The following is a 22,057-nucleotide window of genomic DNA, read 5'->3' as shown; positions in this document are numbered from 1 at the left end:
GCTTTTCTGGGAGTCCCCCTGGGGATGTCTCAGGCGGCAGCTCTGATCCTGCAGCCTCACCCGGGCACCCCCAAGTCTCAGGGGTGGCTGCCTCCCCATCTGTGTGTGGACACGTGCAGGAGGAGGCCGTGTTTGCTTTTCATGCTGGTTTCACTGATATGATCGTTATTTTCTCCACAGTCTGCAAGAGCTGAAGTTTCCCTTGATGGTCTCAACTGCCCGCCCCGCAAATCAGTTAACCCAACGCTGGCAACCGGCCCTGATCAAAATAAAGGAGAGGCCACACAACAAACAAACAAGCAAACAAATCTCAAACATGCGCCCCCGCGGCTCCCAGGGTGCACCCCGCACTTCCCCCCATCCCCTGCAGCCCGGGCTGGGGAGCACCAGGAACGCCTCGAAACCTGCAGCGCCCGGCGGGGAAACAAGCTCCCCTTCACCCCGCCCCGGGGAGCGGGTCTAGACCCTCCCGCTGACCCCCCCCCGGCTTCCCACCGCGGCTGCGCGCTGCCCCGAGGGCCGCGGGGGTTCCCCGGCTGGGATGGGGCGGGGAGAAGCCGCTTCCAGGCGGGGTGGGGGTGTCTTCGCGGGGTCCTGCCCCCGAGGCTTTCCCGCCCCCCCTCTCCGAGGTTTGGGCTCCATTTGGGTTGCCCTCGGGACCAGATATGAAATGGGACGTGCCCGCCTCCTCCGGCCGCTAACCCAGCCAGCTCCACCATCTCTCTCTTTAAAGAACCACTAATTTATCGTGTTACCCTAATGATGTTTTATTTAGCTATTCATGAGCTATTTGGTGTTCCAGTGTCTAGGGCTATTCCTGCTCTGCTTTCCTTTCTCTGCCTCCCCCTCTTCCCTCGCTTTGATGTTCTTTTGCAGATTATACAAACAAGATCAAAAGCTACTTTTACCACCTCCGCCCACCTCACGCAATATTTGTTATGGGAGAAAGTGTGTTTCGGGTCGAAATGCTGCCTTGTCAGAGAGAGAACTGCTACCTAGCTGAAAACGGCTGGGGAGGAAAGAGAACGAGGAGGGGGGACACGACACCGAACACATGAACTTTAAAGTGAGCCCTATTACCACGTTATTTAAAGGTCTGATCGTGTCAGGTATAATACTGAAGAAAAATGTTATGTCGGACAAAATGCTTATATTTTTGTGTGGTATTAATGAGAGGCTTGCCCTAGGCTATTTCCCCATCTCAGAGGGCAGCAGATGCAGAAAGTCCTTGGGGAATAGATCTTTGAAATTTCATCAGCATTCATGGGTGACCTAGCCTTTTCAAACACAATGATAGACATGATAAATCATCTTTACAACGAATTCTAATTATCCTTTATAAGGCCGGCTTGCCTCTCAAAAAGCAGAAATCTAACACTTTTCCATATTGCGTACAGATTTTGGTGAGGATGTCAAAAGTCGTGTGCTGTCCTTATTCCCCACTGCCAACCGTATTGCATGACATTAGCCCTAAACCCATGAGTGTGCAGGAGTCAAACTACTCTATTAAGTTACATGCTTGCCTGTATTGAACTAAATTTAATTCCTTTCCTCTCTTACCCAATGAAATTATGTGGCATAGTGTAAGATAGGATTAGAAGTATATCATTATAGCAATTAATACTATAATGCCTCCATGATTAGTGTGCTACATTGAATTTCATGGATTTTTGCTCACTGTTGCCTAGATTTCCCTTGGGTCCTCTAGCCCAAACCATTGTATTCTTAGTAAATTAAATGTGAAATCACAGCAATATACTTAATAAATGCACTATCACCTGTATGGTGAATTAATAAAGGAAACCGGTGCAACCTGTACAGCATCACCTTGCAGCCTGGGATGCGAACACTGGGAAGGCCTTTTCCTCCGAGGAGATGGCAGCTGCCTGCTGTGTCCCTGCTGTCCTGCCCAAACTTTTCTCCTCTTGCAGAGCAGACCCAGGTGAGTAGGACTGTGGGAGCCCAGCACTGCGCACCGCAGCACAGGTCACAGCAGGGATGGAGTTTAGGCTTTTGGCTTGCAGAGGGAATGACTCGCTCTATCACTACTTGTGGAAGGGAATGCATTGCAATGCAGGAACCCCCCACCCTGCCTGGGGACTTGGATGAAATCCCTTGCCCCTTGCTGGCTCCCACAGCCAGGGAGGTTCAAGCCTCTCCCACCTCCCCTTGGGGTGGGAGTGGGGTCTTTAAAGTGGAGCCTGTTTGAAGTGGTCCTGATGGAAATGGGGTTATTTCAGAGGTACAGTAATGGCTGTCTGGTTATCTGCAGCCAGGGCTCTGTGGCGGGGAGATAAGATATTTATTAAGAGACCCATTTTAATGCTTGGGGATCGCTTTCAGACGGCCCAAGAAAAATTGACTTTATCTAGGCTGTTATTATGTACAGTCACTCTGGTGATGTTTTACTTTAGTTTAGACACCATGAATAAAATCTAATAACTTTCCCTTCAGCTTGTTTATCGACAAGACACCTGAGGGCAATGGGGTAGGAAGATATTTGCTTTAACAGGGATGACTGAAAGGAGCCTTTCCAGGATTAGGGGTGAGGTTGTGTTTGCACAGGGACTCTCAGTGCCTGACAATCAGGACATATCCTAGATCCAGAGCTTCCTAGGGTCCTTGGTAAGAGCTTGGGCAGAGAAGCAAGCTGCGGTGGGTGAGGAAGACCTGATAGGCTGGAGGTGGCCTGTGGACAGAGCTGGGGTCTCCTTGGGGCCAGACCAGCGTGGTGTAAGTGCTTAATCTCAGATTGGGCTGAAGATGTGGGGGATGGTGACAGATGGCTCAGGCCTTGTCCAGAGCCTTCCTGGCATGACCATACTTGTCTCTGACCTTGAATGTTTCCAAGCTTCTTTCCCCAGTGCATGGGAAATGACATTTGTTGGTTTGGATGCTGGTGATGTGCACTGCTCTACCTCCTGCTGAGCACCTGGGCTGGGGGCCTCAGGAGGAAACTCTTTATCTGGACAGCTGAGGTCCATACCAACATTTTACTTGAATTGCTCATCTTTCTGCCCTCCATTTCACCCTCCTCTTCCCACCCCTGCTTGGTACTGTGGAACTTTCCAAGCATAGGAATTTCCAAGGCAGGGGCATGTCCCACCTGTGTAGGAGGGGGTGGTGGAGCATGAGGAGTTGTGCACAGCAAGGCAGGAGGCTGGGGTAGGATTGGTGTGAGGGTGAAGAGATGAGACTGTGCAAGATGGAACAGGGGCTGGATCCCTGCAGACTCCATTCTCTGTTGGGTTAAGGGACCAGCTGACACACTGGCACACATCTGGTCTGAGATGGCTACATTAGCAAGGGAGGCAATAAGGAAGCCAAACAAATCCTTGCTCCTTTGCTGAAGCATCTCACCATTTCCCACCTCCTCTCCTCCATCTCAGCACCCCTCCCATGCCTGTGTATGGCAGGTAGATTCTACCTTCATTGTACAGAACTACCCATTAACACACCTCTATTGTTTAACACACAGGCTCCTCATCAGCTGGAAGCCCAGCAACCCAGAACATTCAGAGTAATGAGAAACTATAGTGTAATTTCATGCACATAAAGTCTTAAAACCTTCTCTTCTCTCTTCTCTTCTCTTCTCTTCTCCTCTTCTCTTCTTCTCTTCTCTTCTCTTCTCTTCTCTTCTCTTCTCTTCTCTTCTCTTCTCTTCTCTTCTCTTCTCTTCTCTTCTCTTCTCTTCTCTTCTCTTCTCTTCTCTTCTCTTCTCTTCTCTTCTCTTCTCTTCTCTTCTCTTCTCTTCTCTCCTCTTCTCTTCTCTTCTCTTCTCTTCTCTTCTCTTCTCTTCTCTCCTCTCCTCTCCTCTCCTCTCCTCTCCTCTCCTCTCCTCTCCTCTCCTCTCCTCTCCTCTCCTCTCCTCTCCTCTCCTCTCCTCTCCTCTCCTCTCCTCTCCTCTCCTCTCCTCTCCTCTCCTCTCCTCTCCTCTTCTCCCCTCTCCCTCTCCCTCTCCCTCTCCTTCTCCTTCTCCCTCTCCCTCTCCTCTTTTCCCTCTCCTCTTTTCCCTCTTCTCTTTTCCCCCTTCTCTTTTCCCCCTTCTCTTTTCCCCCTTCTCCTTCTCCTTCTCCTTCTCCTTCTCCTTCTCCTTCTCCTTCTCCTTCTCCTTCTCCTTCTCCTTCTCCTTCTCCTTCTCCTTCTCCTCCTTCTCCTTCTCCTTCTCCTCCCCACCCTCTCCAGCCTGCGGGGCAGGACCTCAGCCCTGCCCACGGCGCAGTTGCGGGTGGGAAGAGCGGGACGGCGGGACCGTGAGGATGCCCCCGCCTGCAGCGCCCGGTGTCCGGCTGGCGCGGAGCCTCCGGGCGGGTGCGCTTCCCCGTGGAGCCCGGCTAAACAGACATTCAACTCGCTTTCGCTGCAGGCGTTGTGAAGCGGATTAATGCTTTTGTCAGGCTGTGCATTATTTTTTTAGCGGGAAAGTACACGGGGAAGGATTAATGCTCTGCCCAGACTCCCCTCCCCCGCTTTGCCGGGGAGCCCGATCCATCCCGTTCCCTCCCGCCCCGACGGGACGGGCCGCGCCCCGGCAGAGACTCCCGATGCAAGAGCTCGGTCTCAGCCCTCAGGCAGGGACACGCGTGGGGACACGCGTACGTGGAGGTGGCAATGCTGCAGTGGAGAGGGGCGGTTGGAGAGGCAGCCTGCAGGGAGAGCTCCCCTCGCCGCGGGCAGCCATCAGGGACCTCTTTCTCGGCGCCCTCGATGAGGAGCTCGCTCCCTCGCTGCCGGGGGAAAAAAGAGTGGGAAGGTTTTCATAGGAGTGGAAGAGTGTGTCCTCTCCGGAAAGTGCTTCACTTCTGCTCCCTTAGGTTTTCCTTTCTTTTTCCTTCTTCTTTCTTTTTTTTTTTTTTTTTTTTTTTTCTGTTGTGCGTGTGCGCGTGTCTTTTTCCCCTCCTAAACTGACTTCACTGGCAGCTTTTCCCTCCTTGCGCTCACCCCGAAGGAGGAGGAGGAGGAGAAGGAGGAGGGAAAGAAAAAAAAACACAACCCAGCCACTAAACCCACCCAGCAGTGGATGGGGGGAGGCAGGACGCTCGCAGTGCGGGCTCCTGGCCAGCGGGCGGTGGGAGCCCCCTCGCTCGGCGAGCTGATGGCCGGCGGCGGGGGAGCAGGGCGCTGCCGGCCCCCCGCACCCAGCGCAGCGGCGGCCCCGGCCGCGGCGCCGGCGGGGCGCTGAGCGGGGCCCGCAGCCGTGCTCGCTCGTCAGGCAAGGTGCGCTGGGGGGGTTAAAACGGGAGGGAGAGCGGCGGAGAGAGGCAGGGAGAGGCAGGGAGGCGGCTGGTGGGTCTGCCCAGCTGCTGGCTATTTCACCCCGGCAGCGCGCACCCTGGCATATGAAGGAGTAACTCACCCGCGTCTGGCTTTTTTTTTTTTTTTTTTAAATTAATTTTTCTCCCCTTCTTTTTTAAGCGGTAGGAGGTGTTTGCAATTTTGTCCTTTTTTTTTTTTTTAATTTTTTTTTTTTGTCTCTGTGTGTGTATACAAATATATCGCCTCCGCTCAGGGAGCCGGATACTTTCAACCCCAAATTATGGCTTTTCAAAAATCGCCCGATGCCTCCAACGCCACGAGGAAAAACCCCAGCCTGCTGGAGATAGGAGCGTTGTGCTTGGACTCGGAGATCATCTTCGGTTTCACCAGCCACCTCCTGCGGAGGAAAACCAAGGTAAGACGACCCTACCCTGGCCCCAGGGGACTGGGGGCCGGCATGGGGTCGGAGGGGTCCGGCTGCCTGCCCTACCCCGGGCTGGCTCACGGGAAGGGGATGGGAAACTTAGCGCTGCGAAGTTGGCGGCGGCCGCGCCGGGGCGGGTTTCAGCACCACGAACAGTCCTGGCGGCTTCGCGGAGCAGCGCGGAGCAGCGCGGCGGGACCGCGCGGCCCGGCCCGCTCCCTTGGCGCCTTGTGCACTCCGGCTTCAAATGAGGAGCGGGGTCACCTCGTCCCGGAATTTCCAGGAGTTTTGTTTTTACTTAATAAGACAAGGAGGTAGCTCAGCCCAGCAGCGCGGCTCGGATCTCAGCCCCAGCGTCGGCCGGGGAGCACAGCCCCTTATCCACCCGCCTCGTCCAATCTGAGACTTGGAGCTAAGGGAGGGTTTTGAAGTCGTTATTCGGGTACATGCAATCTCGGACCAAGTTCCCGGAGACCTGCAGAGCCCCGAGCAGGCGAAGGAAGGGAGCTGGGGCGCACCGCCCGGGTGCGTGTGTCTGTGCCAGCCCCGCTTCCCCGCCCGCGCCCACCAAGCGAAGGGGACTAGACTGGCAACATGGCACAGCCCCCGGCCAACAGCCCGCACTCCCCACGTCTCTCCTCTTCGCCTTCCCAGCCAAACTTTTCTCGAGCTACGGGCGACCGGTCCGGGCAGACGGGATCGTCGGCCCGCACCGCGGGGGCGTCTCAGGGCTGTGCCGGGGCGCACATGGCCCCAGCCCCGCCTGGGCCATGCAGCCATTGGGGGAAGGAGGACGCTTCAGACACGTGCTCGGGAGAGCCAGGAAAGTTGAAGCAGTCGAACCTCTTGGGGGTGGATTATTTTTTTTCCCAATATATATATATACACATATATTTATTTTTTTTTTCCCCGCTCTTTGTGCTCGGCGCTGCTCATCTCATCGCAGACCCCACCCCACGGTTCAGTGACACCACTACCCGCCCGCGCGGTAGCGGGGGAGGAGACAAGGAGCCGCGCTTGGCAGCGCCGTAGGAACCCGCCGCCGTCTCCCCGGGGGGTGCCGGGTCCTGCTCCGGCTCCGTCCCGGGTGGGACCGGGGGCTCCCGTGTGCAATCCCGCGGCGGCGCCGGCAGGTGGCGCTGCGGTCACAGGGACGGAGGAGACAGTAGCCCCGGCCTCTGCCCACCGGCTGCCGCGGGGGCAACGGAATGACAGACAGTGGGGCATATTCCTCTCTTTGGGGAAAAAAAAAATAAACAAAAATCTAAGAAAAAAAAGAGTGCTAAATATACGAGCCGGAGCGGCAGCCAAGAAGACAATTAGCCGCGAACGTTAATTTCTCCATCTGTCAGGTCAATTTTCGCGTGTAGGAACATCCCATCGCGCCCTCCGAGCGGCTGGGGAGTGTGGGGGGAATGTGCCCCGCGGCACCGCGCATCTGCCCGCGGAGGGGGGCGGTGTCCCACTCCCGCGCGGTGGAGCACCGGCCGGGGGGAAGCGGGTCCTGCCAGGGATCCGAACCCCGTTTGCAGCTGGCCCGCTCTCACAGCGCCCGCGGCAGGGGTCCGACGCCTGCGGAGCTTTCCTGCCTCCGCGCTCCGCAGCGGAACCGGCACACTCAGCCCAGCCCTTTTTTCCTCACTCCCGAGGAACTTGGATGATGGAGTGTGAAGGAGGCAACCGCGGGAGTGCCTACGCTCCAGTCACACCGGTTTGGGACTATATTGTAGGGTCACTATGGAAAGGCATCTCCCTCCCCCCCCCCCCAAAACCCCAAACCTAAACTCCATCCCGCCCTGGCCGAGGCTCCCCCGCCCCGCTTACCCCACCCCACCCTACCCGCCCCCGCCCAGTCCCTCCTCCCCTGCCCTCCGAGCACTTTTCCAGCTTTTTTCCGACGTGCTCCCGTGGTCCGGGTCCTTCCCCGTGCCGCCGTGGGGAGCTTACTCCGCCTCCCTCTCCCAACCCAAACTTCATTCCGTTCTCAACATGGGAGGCAACATCACCTAACGCGGCAGCCCGAACAGCGGGGAACAGGCGAGATCACTGTTGGCACCCCCGACCGCCACCCCGCCATGGGCGCCGCGGGCCGGCCGCGCTGCCGGGCACCGCGCCTCCCGCACTAGCGAAGCGGGAGCGGGGCAGGCGCGCATTCCCCGCTATCATGATTGCGGCCGCCGGCAGGAAGGGTCTGGGACCTGAGCCCCGGGCGCCTGGGGTAAGTTGTTACAACGCTCCTCCCCGCGTTTGGCCGCCTTTTTGTCCCCCCCCCGCCTTTTTTCTTTCCTTCCCGAGATGGGGGTGGGAGCCGCGTTGCCTCCGCGTACCGTGGCGCTGAGCTCTGCTCTCTCCGCAGGTGGCGGAGGGGAGCGCGGTGCGAGAGCTCTCCCCGCGGAAGAGGCCGCCGGCCGCCGCCGAGGAGGAGCGCTGCGCCAGCCGCCCGCCGCCCGAGGGAGCGGGGGCCGCCGCGGGGGCCGAGCTACGGCCGCTGGAGCGGGCGGCGGCCGGGGGCTGGTGCCGGAGCTGCCAGGCCCAGCTGGCCGAGCTGAGGAGGCAGGCGGCGAAGTTGGCTACCGGCGGCTGCCCGCCCAACGCCCCGCCGGTAAGTGCTCCCACGCCGCCCGTACAGCGCCGAGCACCGTCGGGAGGCGGGGGGGTTATTGGGGATGCGGGGGCCGCGGGAGCCTGGCTCCCAGCCCATGATGGGTCAGGTGTACGTCCCCGCGGATTTAGGAGGAAAGCGTGACGGCAAAGCCGGCGATTTCCAGCCCAGGAGCGTACTCCAAAAGTTCAAGGTTTCTTATCCCGGGCTGAATAAAAAAGCGAAACTGTGAGGCTGGGCGCGCACCCTCTGTTACAGTCAACGGCTGCCAGAAACAGTTAAAATTCATAGTGACTTTGGCAAGAGGAGTGGGAGAGCAGAAGAGAAGCTGTGTGGATGCCGTCCAGGGACGCGCACTCGGTGGAGCCCGGAGCCGCTCGGAGAGCCGAGGTGCCAAACGAGCTCCCATCGCGCTCTGCAGGGGCTGCTCCCCCTGCCCCTCCCCCGGTGACACCGCTTCGGAGATGCTGGCGCGGTGCTCCGGCTGGGCTTTGCAGCACCTTCATCCTACTTAGGAGAAGCTGCCGGCAGCTGCCGCTCAGCTCCTCCTTCCGAGGAGCCCATAAAACGCAGCCGAAAAGCACGCACTAGTGTTTGTGGTGCTGGAGGGGAGTTCGAGCTGGATGGTTTTGCTGGGCTTTTGCTGTCTGGGTGTGTGAGCGTACCTCCCTGTCTCATGGGCTCGTTCCTGTCCTCAGTGTAACTGAAGCAAGCCAGGGCTGTGTCATTTTCCTCCAGTTTGTGCCTCACGATGGCCCTTTGTATCTGGTGGTGAATGGAGAAAGTGCATGAGTATGGCAGAGGTTTCCTTTAACACGTGCAGCTTTATTTGTGTCTGTTGTAGTTGGCTGCCTAGTTTTTCTTTCCGTGTTTGTTTTCTGTATATTGGAGGTCTTTATTTTTGTTGTCCATTTTCCTTTAGTGAGTCTACGTGAAACTAAACTTTTTAAAAGGTGATACAGGTGAAAAGCTACAGAGTATTGAGAGACTTGCCTGGGTATCTGAAGCAAGATGCTGAGGATTAGCTGACGGGGCAAAATGTAACAGAAGACCCTGAGATACTGTTTCAGAGCACACAAAACGTGTGTTGGGATTTTGATAACATTTGGAAGTAAGGTATTGTTTTCTAAACAATGCTTATCTGGATGTTTGCAAGCATTGGGGGGAGGGTCTGAAGAGGAAGCCAAACCCTACTGACCTTCATTTTCATTCAAAGAGTTTCTGTATGATCTACAGTATTCCCATTGAATCTAAATATAGTTTTGTTTGGAAGTGCATTGTGGAGCAGTGTCCGAATGTGCAGCAAGGTTTGTATTTTCAGGCCGGATCCAAAGCCCTTTGAAATCACCAGGAGTCTCTCTATTGACTTGCTAGGTTTGGAGCGAGCTCTTATTTCGGTGGTGTAAAAGGTCACGTATCTTATCTCACTGAATTCAGGACTTCTGGACCTTTTGTTTTATGGATTGCTGCGAATGGTGGAAAGAAGTTTAATTTCCCCTTGTGAAGTGCATGCGATAGGCTGCTTTAGAGAGGAGCACATAACCCCCTGTTCCTGTTGTTGGGGTGGGCCTCTGCTGTAAAGAATAGTGTCTTATCTGGGAGTGGATCTCTGTCATGGGAAAAAAAAAGCCGCTGGTGCAGGAGAGTCAGGGGGCCTTGGCCAGGTGTTCAGGTGAGGAGACCTGTGAGCAGAGGCCTGTTTGTGTGGTCTCCTCCCTGCAAGTCTCAGGGGACTTCCTTGATAAGCACTCGATGATGGGTAAATTAATCCCCCTTTTCTGCGGAGTTTCAAAGCATGCCTAGGAACGTAATAAAATAGTCGTCATCACAGTGGCAGAACCTTGACAGACCTGCTCACAGAGTAACAGATACCTGGAGTTTACTTATCGAGTAGCATACAGTATAGTTTGATGTTTAAAATTTGAAACAACCCCCAAAAATCCCCCCAAACCAACCATTTTCTAATGCTTCTGAGACCTGTAGCCTAACTGCATGCTCAACCCCCCGCACTAATCCTGGTATAGTGAGCAGCTCCTCAGGAAGGAAGATGCAATAAACATCCCTACTTACTGCCTTCTGAGTGTGAAGTAGGTTAGTGGGAGATAACAGTCAGGGGTTTGGCTACTCAGCTGCTGCGAATTGGCCTTGCAGTGGGAATCTGATGCAATATGCTGGCAGGCTGAGCACTGTGTAGTGTTCCTGCCAGAAAGGCAGCTTGCTTTTTTAATTTTCTTTTTCTCCGCTCCCTCCCCCCCCCTTTCTTGTTTAACTATATAACAAGACATCTGAAAAAGCAGCTCCTTTCCATAAGAGTTTCATGTCCATACAATAAAAGTCCAAAGAATTTCTTATGAGCTCTTTTAACATACTGTCAAACTAAGCAGCTACTGAATGAGTAAACACCAGAAGGCTACTGCTTGGAGCACACTGCTCTCAAAGGATTTACCTCCTTTGCCATAATAATTAAAGGATCTTTCAGCACAGATTCAGAAAGATTTCCACACCTGGTTGAAAACCCTTTGGAAAGGTGGGTGGGTGCCTCAGAGATGAAAGAAGGGCTAGTTTCCTGCTGTTGATATCTTTCTTGATGAAAGAGAGGAGGTGTATTCTCATGCGTGGGGCAGCTGACAAGGGATTGAATTCACATTAGAATAAAAAACCAACGTACTGTTTGCAGTCTGCAGGGATAACAAATCTAATTACTTGAGAGGGCTATGATTCATACAGTTTATGTGTTGCTGTTCTTTCAATTAGAAGTATTTAAAATCTATAAATAATTTAAAGTTTCGGTGCTCAGATGATGTGCATTGATTACAGAATACTGTTAGTTGTTTGTGTCTCTTAAAGTCCTCCAAATTTCTGTGGACAGCTGATAAAAAGATATATCTCTTTGCTTATGTTAAAACTCTTTAACAGTTCTCCCAAGTACAAGATTTACTGCACCCCACACTGTCAGTTCCCTTTTTACTGCTGCTGCCTTTACAGTTTGCCACCACAGTGAGGCCTGTGTGTGAATCAAAATGCGATTTTCACCAACTATGGATGAAAATGAGCAGAGTCTAATCTGAAATGATTCCCAAATTAGCATTTTGGTATTGCAGTATCAGCATCAGTTGCTGGGCCACGTACTGAACTAGCAAAGAAGGGAAAGAAAAAAAAAGGTGCCTTTGGTTTATCCCTAATTAAAAGTTTTGTATGTGCCTTGCAGGCTGTGTCCCTGGGGACCTGGTAATGGGATACAGGATCTCCCAACTCCAGGGTTCCAGCTGGAGTGGAGAGCAGGTTGCTGTGCTTGGAAGTTGTTGCTGTTGGCAGCTGTGGGGCAATCCACGGGAAATGGGTTGGTGGTCTCTGTCTCACTCCCCACTGGCAAATAGCCTTGTTGCAAAACCACCACAACAATTACCACTAATTGGCATCACTGTTGGCAGATTCACAGGAGAGGCTGAGGAATGAATGGGGATGTAGACCAAATTAGTAATAATAATAATACTTAGCACCTAAAATCTTTGCAGTGCTTCACAAATGCAAATTAATTTGTGTGATGCCTCTGTTCAGTAAATCCAAACATGCTGTCATTTCTCAGAGGTGTGTGTCAGAGGGAGGTGTGTATCTCTGAAAGGAAGGGGACATGCAGGGACTGTCCAGCACAACATGCGCTCCTGCAGCTGCATCGCTGGAAGTAAACTCTGCACTCCCTCTAGTGCAGGCAATAGCCCTAAGGATGTACAGCTACTGTAAAATGGTTTTAGCTAATCCCTTATGAGCAGAGGAGGAAAGCTCTTTTGGTACAAGGAAGCACACATTGATACAACCACATCCACAAAAGGGTTTAGGATGGTTTAAATACTTGGGTTGTAGAAAAGTAACTTTTGTAAGCAGTTGTACGGGGATAAAATATTTTTTTTACAAATATTGACAGGAGACCAAGATCAGAGGAAGTTCACTTTGGAAGTGATTAGCATTGAGGACTGTGTTTCTCTGATCCCAGGCATTTATACACCTCATTTCACCTGTCCCCATCCATCATCACACCCGAACCCCCAGTCTGAGCAGCTTATATTGTACCTGCTGCTGGTGCAGGTGGGGGGCAGAGACAGCATGAAGGGAGGCAGAAACATATGTATTGTATGGTAGCTTGAATTCTGCCAAGTTCTTGCTGTCCTGTTTTTTGAGAGCTTCTTTTCTTCCCCATTTTTTTCTCCCTGTTGCATTACACTGCCCGTTACATGAGGCACACCACTGACCAGCCTCCCAGGAGTTTGAGGGACGAAGGAGTGACTGTGGGCTCTTTGTTGCTGGCGAGATGGACAGCACTTTGTCTCTGATACCTAAAAAACCCCAAGTGTTGTCTGTATTCTCAGCTGACCGAGTAAGCTGTGGTTGGCTACCAAGAGGTATGCTGCCAGCCCTGGTCCGCAGAGAGTGGTGGTGACCAGGACAGGTCATGCCTTTGGTTGCTAACAAACCATGAATCATGTGAGGGAGCTAAGCAAGTCCTAGCTTGCTGTGTCCTTGGCAGGGCTCTGTGTTACAACAGCTATAGTTGGAGGAAGCCCAGCTTCTCCCCCGAAAAAGGGGAGGAAGACACACTGTTTGCACTGACATCTCAGCTGTGCAGATGCCACGCAGCACTGCTGGATTGAGCTCCCACCACACCTGCTTCTGATGAAAGTGATGGGCTCTTGGTATACCTGTGCGTGCTGCTGATTGCATCACCAGAGGGGGAGATGAAGAACAAAGTCTTTGGGATGGGCATGCTCTTTCCTGTGGGTTTCTCCTGTATGTGAAACAACCCCCACATGTTTCCACGAGCAGCAGAACCAAGGAAGGATGATTTGGTAGGATGGATGCTTTGCTTTCCCCATCCCTCTGCATTATTCTCATCTGTTCCCTCCTTGTCCCTGATGACTTGATAAGAGGCAGCACCTTCTCTGCATCTGCACACCCACTGTTTGGTTGATGCTGAGCTAGTGCTTGGACATCTGGCCTCTGCCGAACAATAACATGTGGGTCCTGCCCAACTTCTCTCACAGCCACTTTGTAGAAGTTGTAGGAACCTGCTCTGAGCCTTCTACCTCAATTGATGGGTTCAAAAGCTGTTAAGGAGGGCTGGCAGCAAGGAGGCTGGGGGTAAAGGCAGTGCAGTTCTCGTTGCTTTGGAAAAACAGCCTGAGAGGACAGGCGTGGGACTGAGGACTGTGATCTTGATGTATGGACAGCTGGGTATGCTTTGTTATCCCCACCTTGGCTACTCTCTTGGCATGGTATCAGCAGGGCGAGTAGCAAGGAGAGCTTGCATGGTCCCTGGCTGCTGGTACCTGTCTCCTCACTGTTGTGTGCGCTGTTTGGTGCTTCAGGAGCATGCGCTGTGCATGGAGGAGCCTGGAAAGGCACACACTAGTGCTCACGCTTCCCTGAAAGGGCAAGGGTTCCCAGCACATGGGGCCTTCTCACAACATTTGAGGTGCATGTGGAATAGGTTTAAGCTTTTAGAAGCAAGCCCTGATTTTTTTGTGCGATTTTCTTCTGGTGCCTATTGTTTTCTATTAATGAATCAGCCCTGAGTGTCATGGTCACCTGGAACTTGAGAGTCCTGGTGATGGTTTAGATATCCTGTGCTGCATCTTGGCTAACTTTGGGTCCTCTTTTACTGAAGGCTTGGTTTTCTTTTAATGGGGGGGCCTTTCTGCAACTGGGTTGATGTGGATAAGGGGAACTGAGTGGGAGAACTGTCTTTTACAGATTCCTCTCCAGAGGAATCCACTTTTCAGGGCTCTTTACAAGCACTAAATGCACCTTAAAGTGTTCTATATTTAACATTTAAAAAATGCATAAGTGGAAAAGTAATGTCATTAATAAATATGAAACTACAGGGCATTTTTTTTTTTGAGATGCACTTTTAATATTTAATTTTGTGAGAGAGACTCTTGCAGAGACTTGGCGATGGAGTCCTTCAGGCTATGCGCTCAGATGTGGATTTTGGGTACATGTGCAATCTAATAACGGGGTTAGTGACAACACCATGTCAAACGTGTTGACGCGAGCAGTTCCCTTGTTTCAGCCAGTGCAGTGGTCTTGATGCTATGCGATCTGCCACAGAAACTAATTGTAATGAGTTCTCTATAGACATTTAGGATTTTCAAGCATGCCCTTTTAAAATACAGGTGAGTGGGATTATCTTGCATTTCAGATGCCGGAGGCAAGAGACCTTCTCGCTGGGGGATCTGACGTGGGGGAGCAGGGATTGCACAATTAGCTCAAGGTACTGCGGTCTCCTGGGTAGCTGAGGGTAATTAGTATTGCTCCGGCTCTTTCTGTAGCTAATTCCTTCAGCACCCTGCCCTGTTAGGGAAAAGGGAGGAAACACATAAACCATTTCAAAATCCCAGGGGGTGGAAAAGAGCATCTGCTTCTAACATCTGAGGTTACTTTGAACCTGTTGAAATATGTGGTAGCTGCTTTATTGTTTCTGCCAAGAGTTTCCATCTACAGTGATCCCAGCCCCTGACTTGTTAACAGCGGGGTTGTAGGAGGCAGTAGTCATCCTCCTCTGCCCCGGCACTCTGCGGCTGATAGTGGCTGCTGCTCTGGACCTGACACTGCGGGGTGTTGGAGCAGGGATGGCTGAAACCACCAAGAGAATTTTCTTTCCCAAGACCAGGATTGCCTGCCACGTACACAGTTGCTGCGTGGGTCTGCTGCTACTTGGGTGCCCAGCGATAACTGCTCTTTGTGGGTCTGAATCCTTTTTCCCCACAGTGAGGATGCTGATCTAGAGAAGACCCAGTTAGTCCCTGGGTTTTCAGCCAGCTAATGAACATTTTGCTGTGGAAAGTGTGTGGAGATTTTGCTTCACCCTGACTAGAAGAACAGAATCTATTTGGAAATGTGTGTCTGTTTTATGGAAGATTTTTCCATGATGATGCTCTCGCCTTCCTCAAAATTGGATTGCCTTCAGGAACTAGATCTGCTTGGATATTGCTCACATCAAGTGTGGCAGGCAGCTGGCCATTTGGGAGCATTGTATCCTCATTTACTGGAAATCTATGGCATTTGGTTTGTCTGGATTTGTCTCCCTGTTCTCTAATTTCAGACCTGCAGCTCTGTGGAATAACTATTTCATACTTATGTGTTTAGTATATCCCCAAATGGAGGACATCTTCAGGAAGGTGAAAGTCTTGTCTCCACTGCTGGCTGTGCTCATCATCAGGAACATGCTGATCTCTTTTACAAGTGTCTACTGATTTTGTATAGTCTCTCATATGAGTGACTAATGGGAGACCACTCAGGCCTTACTTTCAGGAGAATCATGCCTCCTGCTGCCTTTGTTATCCGGAGGAACTATGTCCTGTTTAGACACAGGGCAGGGATGAAAGACCTGAATTTAATCCCTAGATCTTTCACTGACTTTGCAAATTTGGACAAGCTGCTTCATATCCATGTGCTTAATTTCTCCTTTGCCTGGCAGAGAGAAAATGCTTCCATTTTTTTCTCCATTTCCAGTAATTTTTTGTTGTTGTGGGGACTCTCTCTCTTGCTGTTGGCTTGGATGATGACATTGAGCATCATTGACTGTTGTTCTTAGTACGGCTGGCTGTTCCTGTAATATGCATAATAAAGAGGAATATACAATACCACAGGGACATAGAAATGAGTGGAGTTTGACTGGTTAATGAACTTGCAGGTTGTGTGTCTCTGTGTTGGGGATGGGGAGAAGGTTCTGAGGCTGGGGTCTCTGCTAAAGAAAATGCAGCAAACAAAGCTAAGGACTTCAGATGACTGTGAAGACAGTAATAGATAGCCCTGAAAATCTGCTGGTTCATCAGGAGGGCGGTGGTGAGGCTCTGTGAAGGGGCTGAAGGCGCTCTGGTGTATGTCCAGGCAAAAGGGAGCCTGCTTAAGTACCAGTTATCAGATCAGCTCAGTGAGCGTGGATTAGAGCTGTACCAATTCTTTCTAAAAAGGGTTTATCTGCAAACTGCTCTGTGCCTCCCTGTGATGAAACTAGAAAGCTGCCTTGTGGAAATGTGGCATGGCCTCACAGTAAACCAGGAACTCTTTAGTCGCTTCAGGTCTTCATACTGCTTTTGAAGTTTATACCAAGGTGTGTTACTTATTAGTTTTTCGTTATTATTATTTTTTAAAATTTATTTTTACATGGAAAAAAGGAAAATTTTGTAGAGGAGCCCAAGAGCAAAGCTTCAAATGATTATTCCAAGCAAGAGGAGTGGTGGGTATATGTCACTTTGCAGGAGTAATGTGTTCTTCTCTAGGATAAGGTAAAGTGAATGTAAACTTCTGGTGTATAGTTCTTTTGACTGACTTCTTTGCTTTGAAGCTACATGAGCTTTTAAGGCGTAGCTGGCAGATGTTCATTTTCGTGTTGGAGAGAGAATGTTTAACTGGTATAAGTATATCCACCTATTTTAGGCAGCATAATGCCATTATTGCGTGTTTGTTTTATCACTAAGTGTCTGACTGTTGCATGCGTCACCCTAACATACAGTGAATCAGTGAAATCTCAGCACTTGCTCACAAAAAAGGGGCTTGGTGTGCGCAATTACCCTTCTTTCTGAGTCAAGCCATAATATCAGTCTTTGGTCAGTGTTCATGGAGTTTGGCAAGCTGCTCTGAGTTTCGGCTGCGGCTGGGCTGGCATTACCATACGTCAATACCTGTGCAGAATTGATTGGAACACTGGACGGCTGTGGGAAAATGATCAATTTTCATTTAGCTCTTTGCAAATCTTTCCCTAACGTTGCTGAGGGATTTTACGCTGCTTGGTGAATGGGATGGGAAGCCTTGTGTACAAAACTGAAATGTGATACTTGTGGCTAGGCTGGGCATTGACTGGCTTTCAGCATTAATGGTGGAAGTGAAGCATTAGTCCTAGTTCTCACAGCATTCAAAAGATTATGTTTAAATGTGTTTCCTGTTTTACCACAACATACAATTTTTTACAGCGTGGTTTGTGTCGTTGTCGGTGTGTATATATTGATCAGCGCTGATTATACTGTAAATGGGTAGTGTTTGGCTTTGTGTTTTAAGTCATTTGGGAAGTTAGATGTACTCAGTTTCTACTGTACTCCTTTTTTTATTGCCTTCTTTTGTTCTCACTGTATTGTGTGTTGTAGCTTGTATTTATTCCTTTTAGCATTGTTGCTGTTCTTCTGGACCTCAGAGTATAGAAGTCTCCTTCAGCTTTGCATGTAACTTTATCAATAACATTATTTTTCAGGGTTGTTTTTCAGGCTGCTTATGCCTGTTTATGCCTGCTGCTTATGCTGTTGCTTGCATCTTATGTGTCTCCTGAGCCGGTCAGAGGTGGTGGCTGTGGCCCAGGGAACATCATGCAGCCCTCAGCAGAGGGGTCCTGCTGAGTGTTTTGAAGGGGATGAGGCTGCCGGAGTGGTTGAGAGCAATAGCACGGTGCTGGTGGCACATGTCTGATTCCCTCCCAAAATGGGGCAGCAGGAGCTGTTGCCATCCTCAGACCATGAGCTGTCTCCAGGGACTCTCTGTGATGTGGCATTCTCAACAGCTGTCAGAAATATGAGGACATGCAAGTGGCTCGTACAATCAAGAAATCTGGCCATCCTTGTTTCAATTATTTTACTGCTTTTGGGTCGTCTGTAAAAGCTCTCTGTACTGCTTGGTGTGGAGTGGTGAAAGCTCTTTCCTTGGCAGCTGTTGGGTCCACTTTGGGTGCCTGTCCTGGTTTCAGCTGGGATAGTTAATTTTCTTTCTAGTAGCTGGTTTGGTGCTGTGCTTTGTACTGAGTATGAGAAGAATGTTGACAATATGCTGATGTTTTGGTTGTTGCCAAGCAATGTTTATACCAAGTCAAGGACTTTTATAGAGAAAGTTGCAGGTGCACAAGAAGCTGGGAGGGGGCACAGCCAGGACAGCTGACCCAAACTGGCCAAAGGAATATTTGATACCGTATGATGTCATGCTCATTATCTATTTTGGGGGAAGAAAAAGGAAGGGGAGGACATTTTAAGTTACGGTATTTGTCTTCCCAAGTAACCGTTACTTGTGATGAAGCCTGGCTTTCCTGGAGATGGCTGAACACCTGCCTGCCTATGGGAAGTGGTGAATGCATCTCTTGGCTTGTGTGCGTGGCTTTTGCTTTACTTATTAAACTATCCTTATCTCCACCCACAAGTTTTCTGACTTTTCCTCTTCTGAGTATCTCCCCCATCCTAGTGAGGTAAGTGAGCGGCTGTGTGGTGCTTAGTTGCTGGCTGGCTTAAACCACAACAGTGCCTCTGGACAGAACATGCTGATGTTGTGACAGACCCTCTCTTTAACACCAAATTGTCTAGTGTGGAGTGTAAAACCAACTGCTTGTATCTACTGCCCAACTGCAGCCAGGCTGTAGCAACCAATGGCACAGTTCCCAGGATGGTTTACTAGCCAAAAGCCAGACCTTATAAATGTGCTCTGTGCTTTGTCTGTGGAGTGCTTGCTAGACATTGGTATGGAGTTGGCTCCAGAAGCCAAGAGCACTTCCAGACCTGGGTGACCAGTCACCAGTCCAGACTGGGAGCATCCCATATGGCCTGTTTCATGCAAGTAAATGATTTTCAGCTGCAATAAGCAGCAAAAGTTGGACAGATCTTGACCCTGTTCAGCAGGTGAGGCTTGACTAATAATGCTGAGGCACCTGCTGTCCCAATGATCGAAGGAAGGCTAGGGAGATAGTTGAATGAGCTGATCTCTGGCAGCTCAGGCAAGAAGGATTTTGCTTCCCATGTGGCGAGTATACTTAGCACAAGTGCAAAGAGCATGTCAACCTCTGCCAGTGTTGGACTGTGTGTTGTGTTGACAGAGCAGCAGAATTGTGATAGAGTTTTGGCCCGGATTTAGTAAAAGTGATTGCCGAATATTAGGAAAAGGTAAGTTTGGCTGACTTGCGTATTATTTGAGAAATGGTAGCCATATTGTGATAGTGCATTAGTTTTGTGTTGAATACGCATACATATGTTTGTTTGTATAGGGACCTGGCTGCTCCACTTGTGAGAATGAGCGCTCCAGTAACACAGAGGAAACAGAGTTCAGTCTTTGATGAAAATGTCACTTAGTCCCCATGTGCATGCCCTAGCGCTGGGTGCATCCTGAGGAAGGGAGGTGTTCCCATATCACTGCCTGGTCCTGGGCCATCTGGTCCCAAGGAGTCATTAGCAGATGAGAAACAAATTTGCTGTAAAAAATGTGGCCTTTGAAGGATGGAGGTGAGGCACAAGTGTCTTTGCCACTGTAATTTCTGGGCAATGCTGGTGCACCTTTTCTGGAAGGTGAGCAGAAGGAGGAATGGCTGGTTTGTCCCAAATACCACTTTTAGAAGAGGTTCCTTAACCTTAATATGAACTGCAGGTGCTGCAGAGCTTTTGTAAGCAGGCCAGGATTTGGCCTGTAACTATTTTGCCTGTAGCTTGTAATTAAATATGGAGTTAAACCCAGAATCTCCGGTTAAAATGTTCAGGTGTTAGTTTAGGTTGTATAACTGTGAATGCAGAAGTGAGCTATTTTGCTGTCTTTCTCTGAAGATTTTGTTGCAAAGAAAGGCAAGTATATTTGACATTCTTCCAACAAGCTCTCACAAGGGTAATTTTGTGTGGATGATTGAGTGGCATGGAAACACTGTAAGATATTGTCCTTTTGTGGCTTTTGCAAAGAGGAGACACAGTTGAAGTAATTTATAATATGCAGAGTGTCAGCAGTCTGCTGAGAGAGCTTCTTTCGGCATTTACCTGTAAGCATAAAGTAAAAAGTGTTTATTATTGATATTGGCATTCCACATATTAAGAAATATTTCTTCTGATATTGTTAATTTTTAGTTTGTTGGCTCCAAAGGAGCTTAGAGTAAGACAAATGTGGTCGAGGAAGAAAAATATATGAGTTCATGTATTAAGTTTACATATTTTTCATTTGATGGATTTATGGTTTTTAATTACACCTTCATGTCTTGCATTGGGATCCCTGGGGGCCCTTTCTGAATTTCATGCTTATTTATAAATATCAGATGCTTTAACCTGCCACCTTGTGTAGTCTTACTGTTGCTTGACTGACCTCTGGCGAAGTTACTTTTTATTTGAGTTTAAAATTGGAGACTTCCACAAAGACCTAAATGATCAGAAAAATATTTGTATTATTTAGAGATTTTTCTCAGCCCATCGTGTTGTACGTGTGAAACACAGACTGTGAATGGGTTTCTCTGATGTTCGCATGGACGGGTGGACTTTGTGCTCAGCATTTGCCAGTTTGATCATGACTAGGGACACCCTGGCCTCAGCTTATGGACTTACTGGCTCCCTGTGGGCTGTTTGGCAGCGTAAAGTTGTTGCATCTTTGGTAGTAACCCTTTGGGGAGCCATGACTGGGTTTAGGGAGGAGTATTTTCAGCAATATGTTGTCCTGAATCTGGCTGTATGTCTCTTCTGTCTTTGGTTACATATGACACCGGGTTTTCATTTCGTAACAGTTTGTATTGTGTATTGACAGTGGAATCAAAAACCTGTGTTAACAGGTGGAAAATGAAGCCTGTTGGTGCTGTGTAGTTTCAGTTGATTTACACTGGGGAAATAGGAGAGGAAGCCAGACTGCAGAACTGGGTCGATGTCTGTATTCCAAATCCGTCTCTCTGTGTAGGTATCATTACCTCCGTCTGCTTTTTTTTCTCAGCACATCCTCTTCATTTTTCTGTTCAGTGGGAACATAATTACCTGTATATGGAGGGGGGAAAAAATAGCAGCATTATATGTTTGATATGACTGAGACACAGCTTATTCAAGAGGCAAACAACCCACGCTGATAATAGTCAAAATTTCCAAAATAAATTTGCCTTGGGACTGACACCGAGTGTGAATATTCACTGACAACTTGAGCCCTTTTTCTGAGATTCGTGCTGTATATCCTTTTATTATTCTGGTCATGGCTGCTCCTAAGCACATGCAGCTCAAGAGCAAAATAGCTCTGATTTGTGCTGTAAGAATTTACTTGGATTTCAGCTTCTTATTGCCAAGTCTTTTGATGACATGAAAGATATGTTATACGCAGGGCTGGCTTTTCTGACCCACCCCAAGTTCTTCACTGAGCTTTTTATTGCTGTGGGAGGGCTTGACTCCTGTAGGATTGAGTGCACTGAAAAGCGTGGAGTAGATAGTTAAAGAACTGCAGTGCGGAATAAACGCTTGACCCCGGGAAGTGAACAGAAGTGAGAACACAAAGGTATTGTTCTCTGAGGTGATGCATTGGACAGTCTCTAATTTTCTGTGCTTTCTTTTTGTAGTTTCCATTTTAATTCCTCTTACTAGTTCAGGTTCAACCTGATTTTTTTTTCTTGCTTCTTGCCACTGGAGCAACAGCCATGTTTGCCAATGTTGGAAAATACTCCAGGGCATCGCCTCCTCTCTAAAGGCTGTACTTCTGCTTTCTTTGGAAGTGTTGAAAGGTCTGGTACAGAAGGATGTCTTACTAAACGTAATGGTACAGAAGTGGTTCACTTGCATCTAAAGGAATGAGCTAAAAAGTGTCTGTGATTGTTCAACAAGAAAAAAATGTAGGTCCAATGTGTGAAAAATCTACTTCTTTCTGTACGTCGACAGGATTCCTTAAATCTGCAGAGAGCAAAGAGTTAAGGCAATCCGCATCTAACAGAGGAGTTAGTTAACCCAGGAGTCTTGTAGCTCAGCTGAGTACAATACAGGAGTGACATCAGTGAGATTAGAATAAGCTTCCTTATCTTCAAAGACTGTTTACTTAATGGC

General features: G+C 49.7%; 1 protein-coding gene across 7 annotated transcripts in view; it reads left to right on the top strand.

The window, feature by feature from the left end:
- KIF26A (kinesin family member 26A) overlaps nucleotides 1–22,057 on the top strand; it is a 115,577-nt gene that overhangs the window by 5,797 nt on the left and 87,723 nt on the right. For 2 of the 7 annotated variants that reach the window (XM_065063337.1, XM_065063339.1), the window contains exons 3-6: nucleotides 181–1,066; nucleotides 1,835–1,942; nucleotides 5,510–5,671; nucleotides 8,037–8,282. In XM_065063337.1, coding sequence (XP_064919409.1) covers nucleotides 1,055–1,066; nucleotides 1,835–1,942; nucleotides 5,510–5,671; nucleotides 8,037–8,282 — 528 coding nt within the window. In that variant the 5' untranslated portion in view covers nucleotides 181–1,054. Of the gene's footprint in view, nucleotides 1–180; nucleotides 1,067–1,821; nucleotides 1,943–5,509; nucleotides 5,672–7,555; nucleotides 7,899–8,036; nucleotides 8,283–8,462; nucleotides 8,673–22,057 lie in introns of those variants that run through there. The other 5 variants (XM_065063338.1, XM_065063340.1, XM_065063341.1 and 2 more) reach the window with 5 other exon arrangements.

The sequence above is a fragment of the Columba livia genome, chromosome 5, assembly GCF_036013475.1.
Source record: "Columba livia isolate bColLiv1 breed racing homer chromosome 5, bColLiv1.pat.W.v2, whole genome shotgun sequence".
Classification (NCBI taxonomy): domain Eukaryota; kingdom Metazoa; phylum Chordata; class Aves; order Columbiformes; family Columbidae; genus Columba; species Columba livia.
This window is presented reverse-complemented; position numbering and strand designations above follow the sequence as displayed.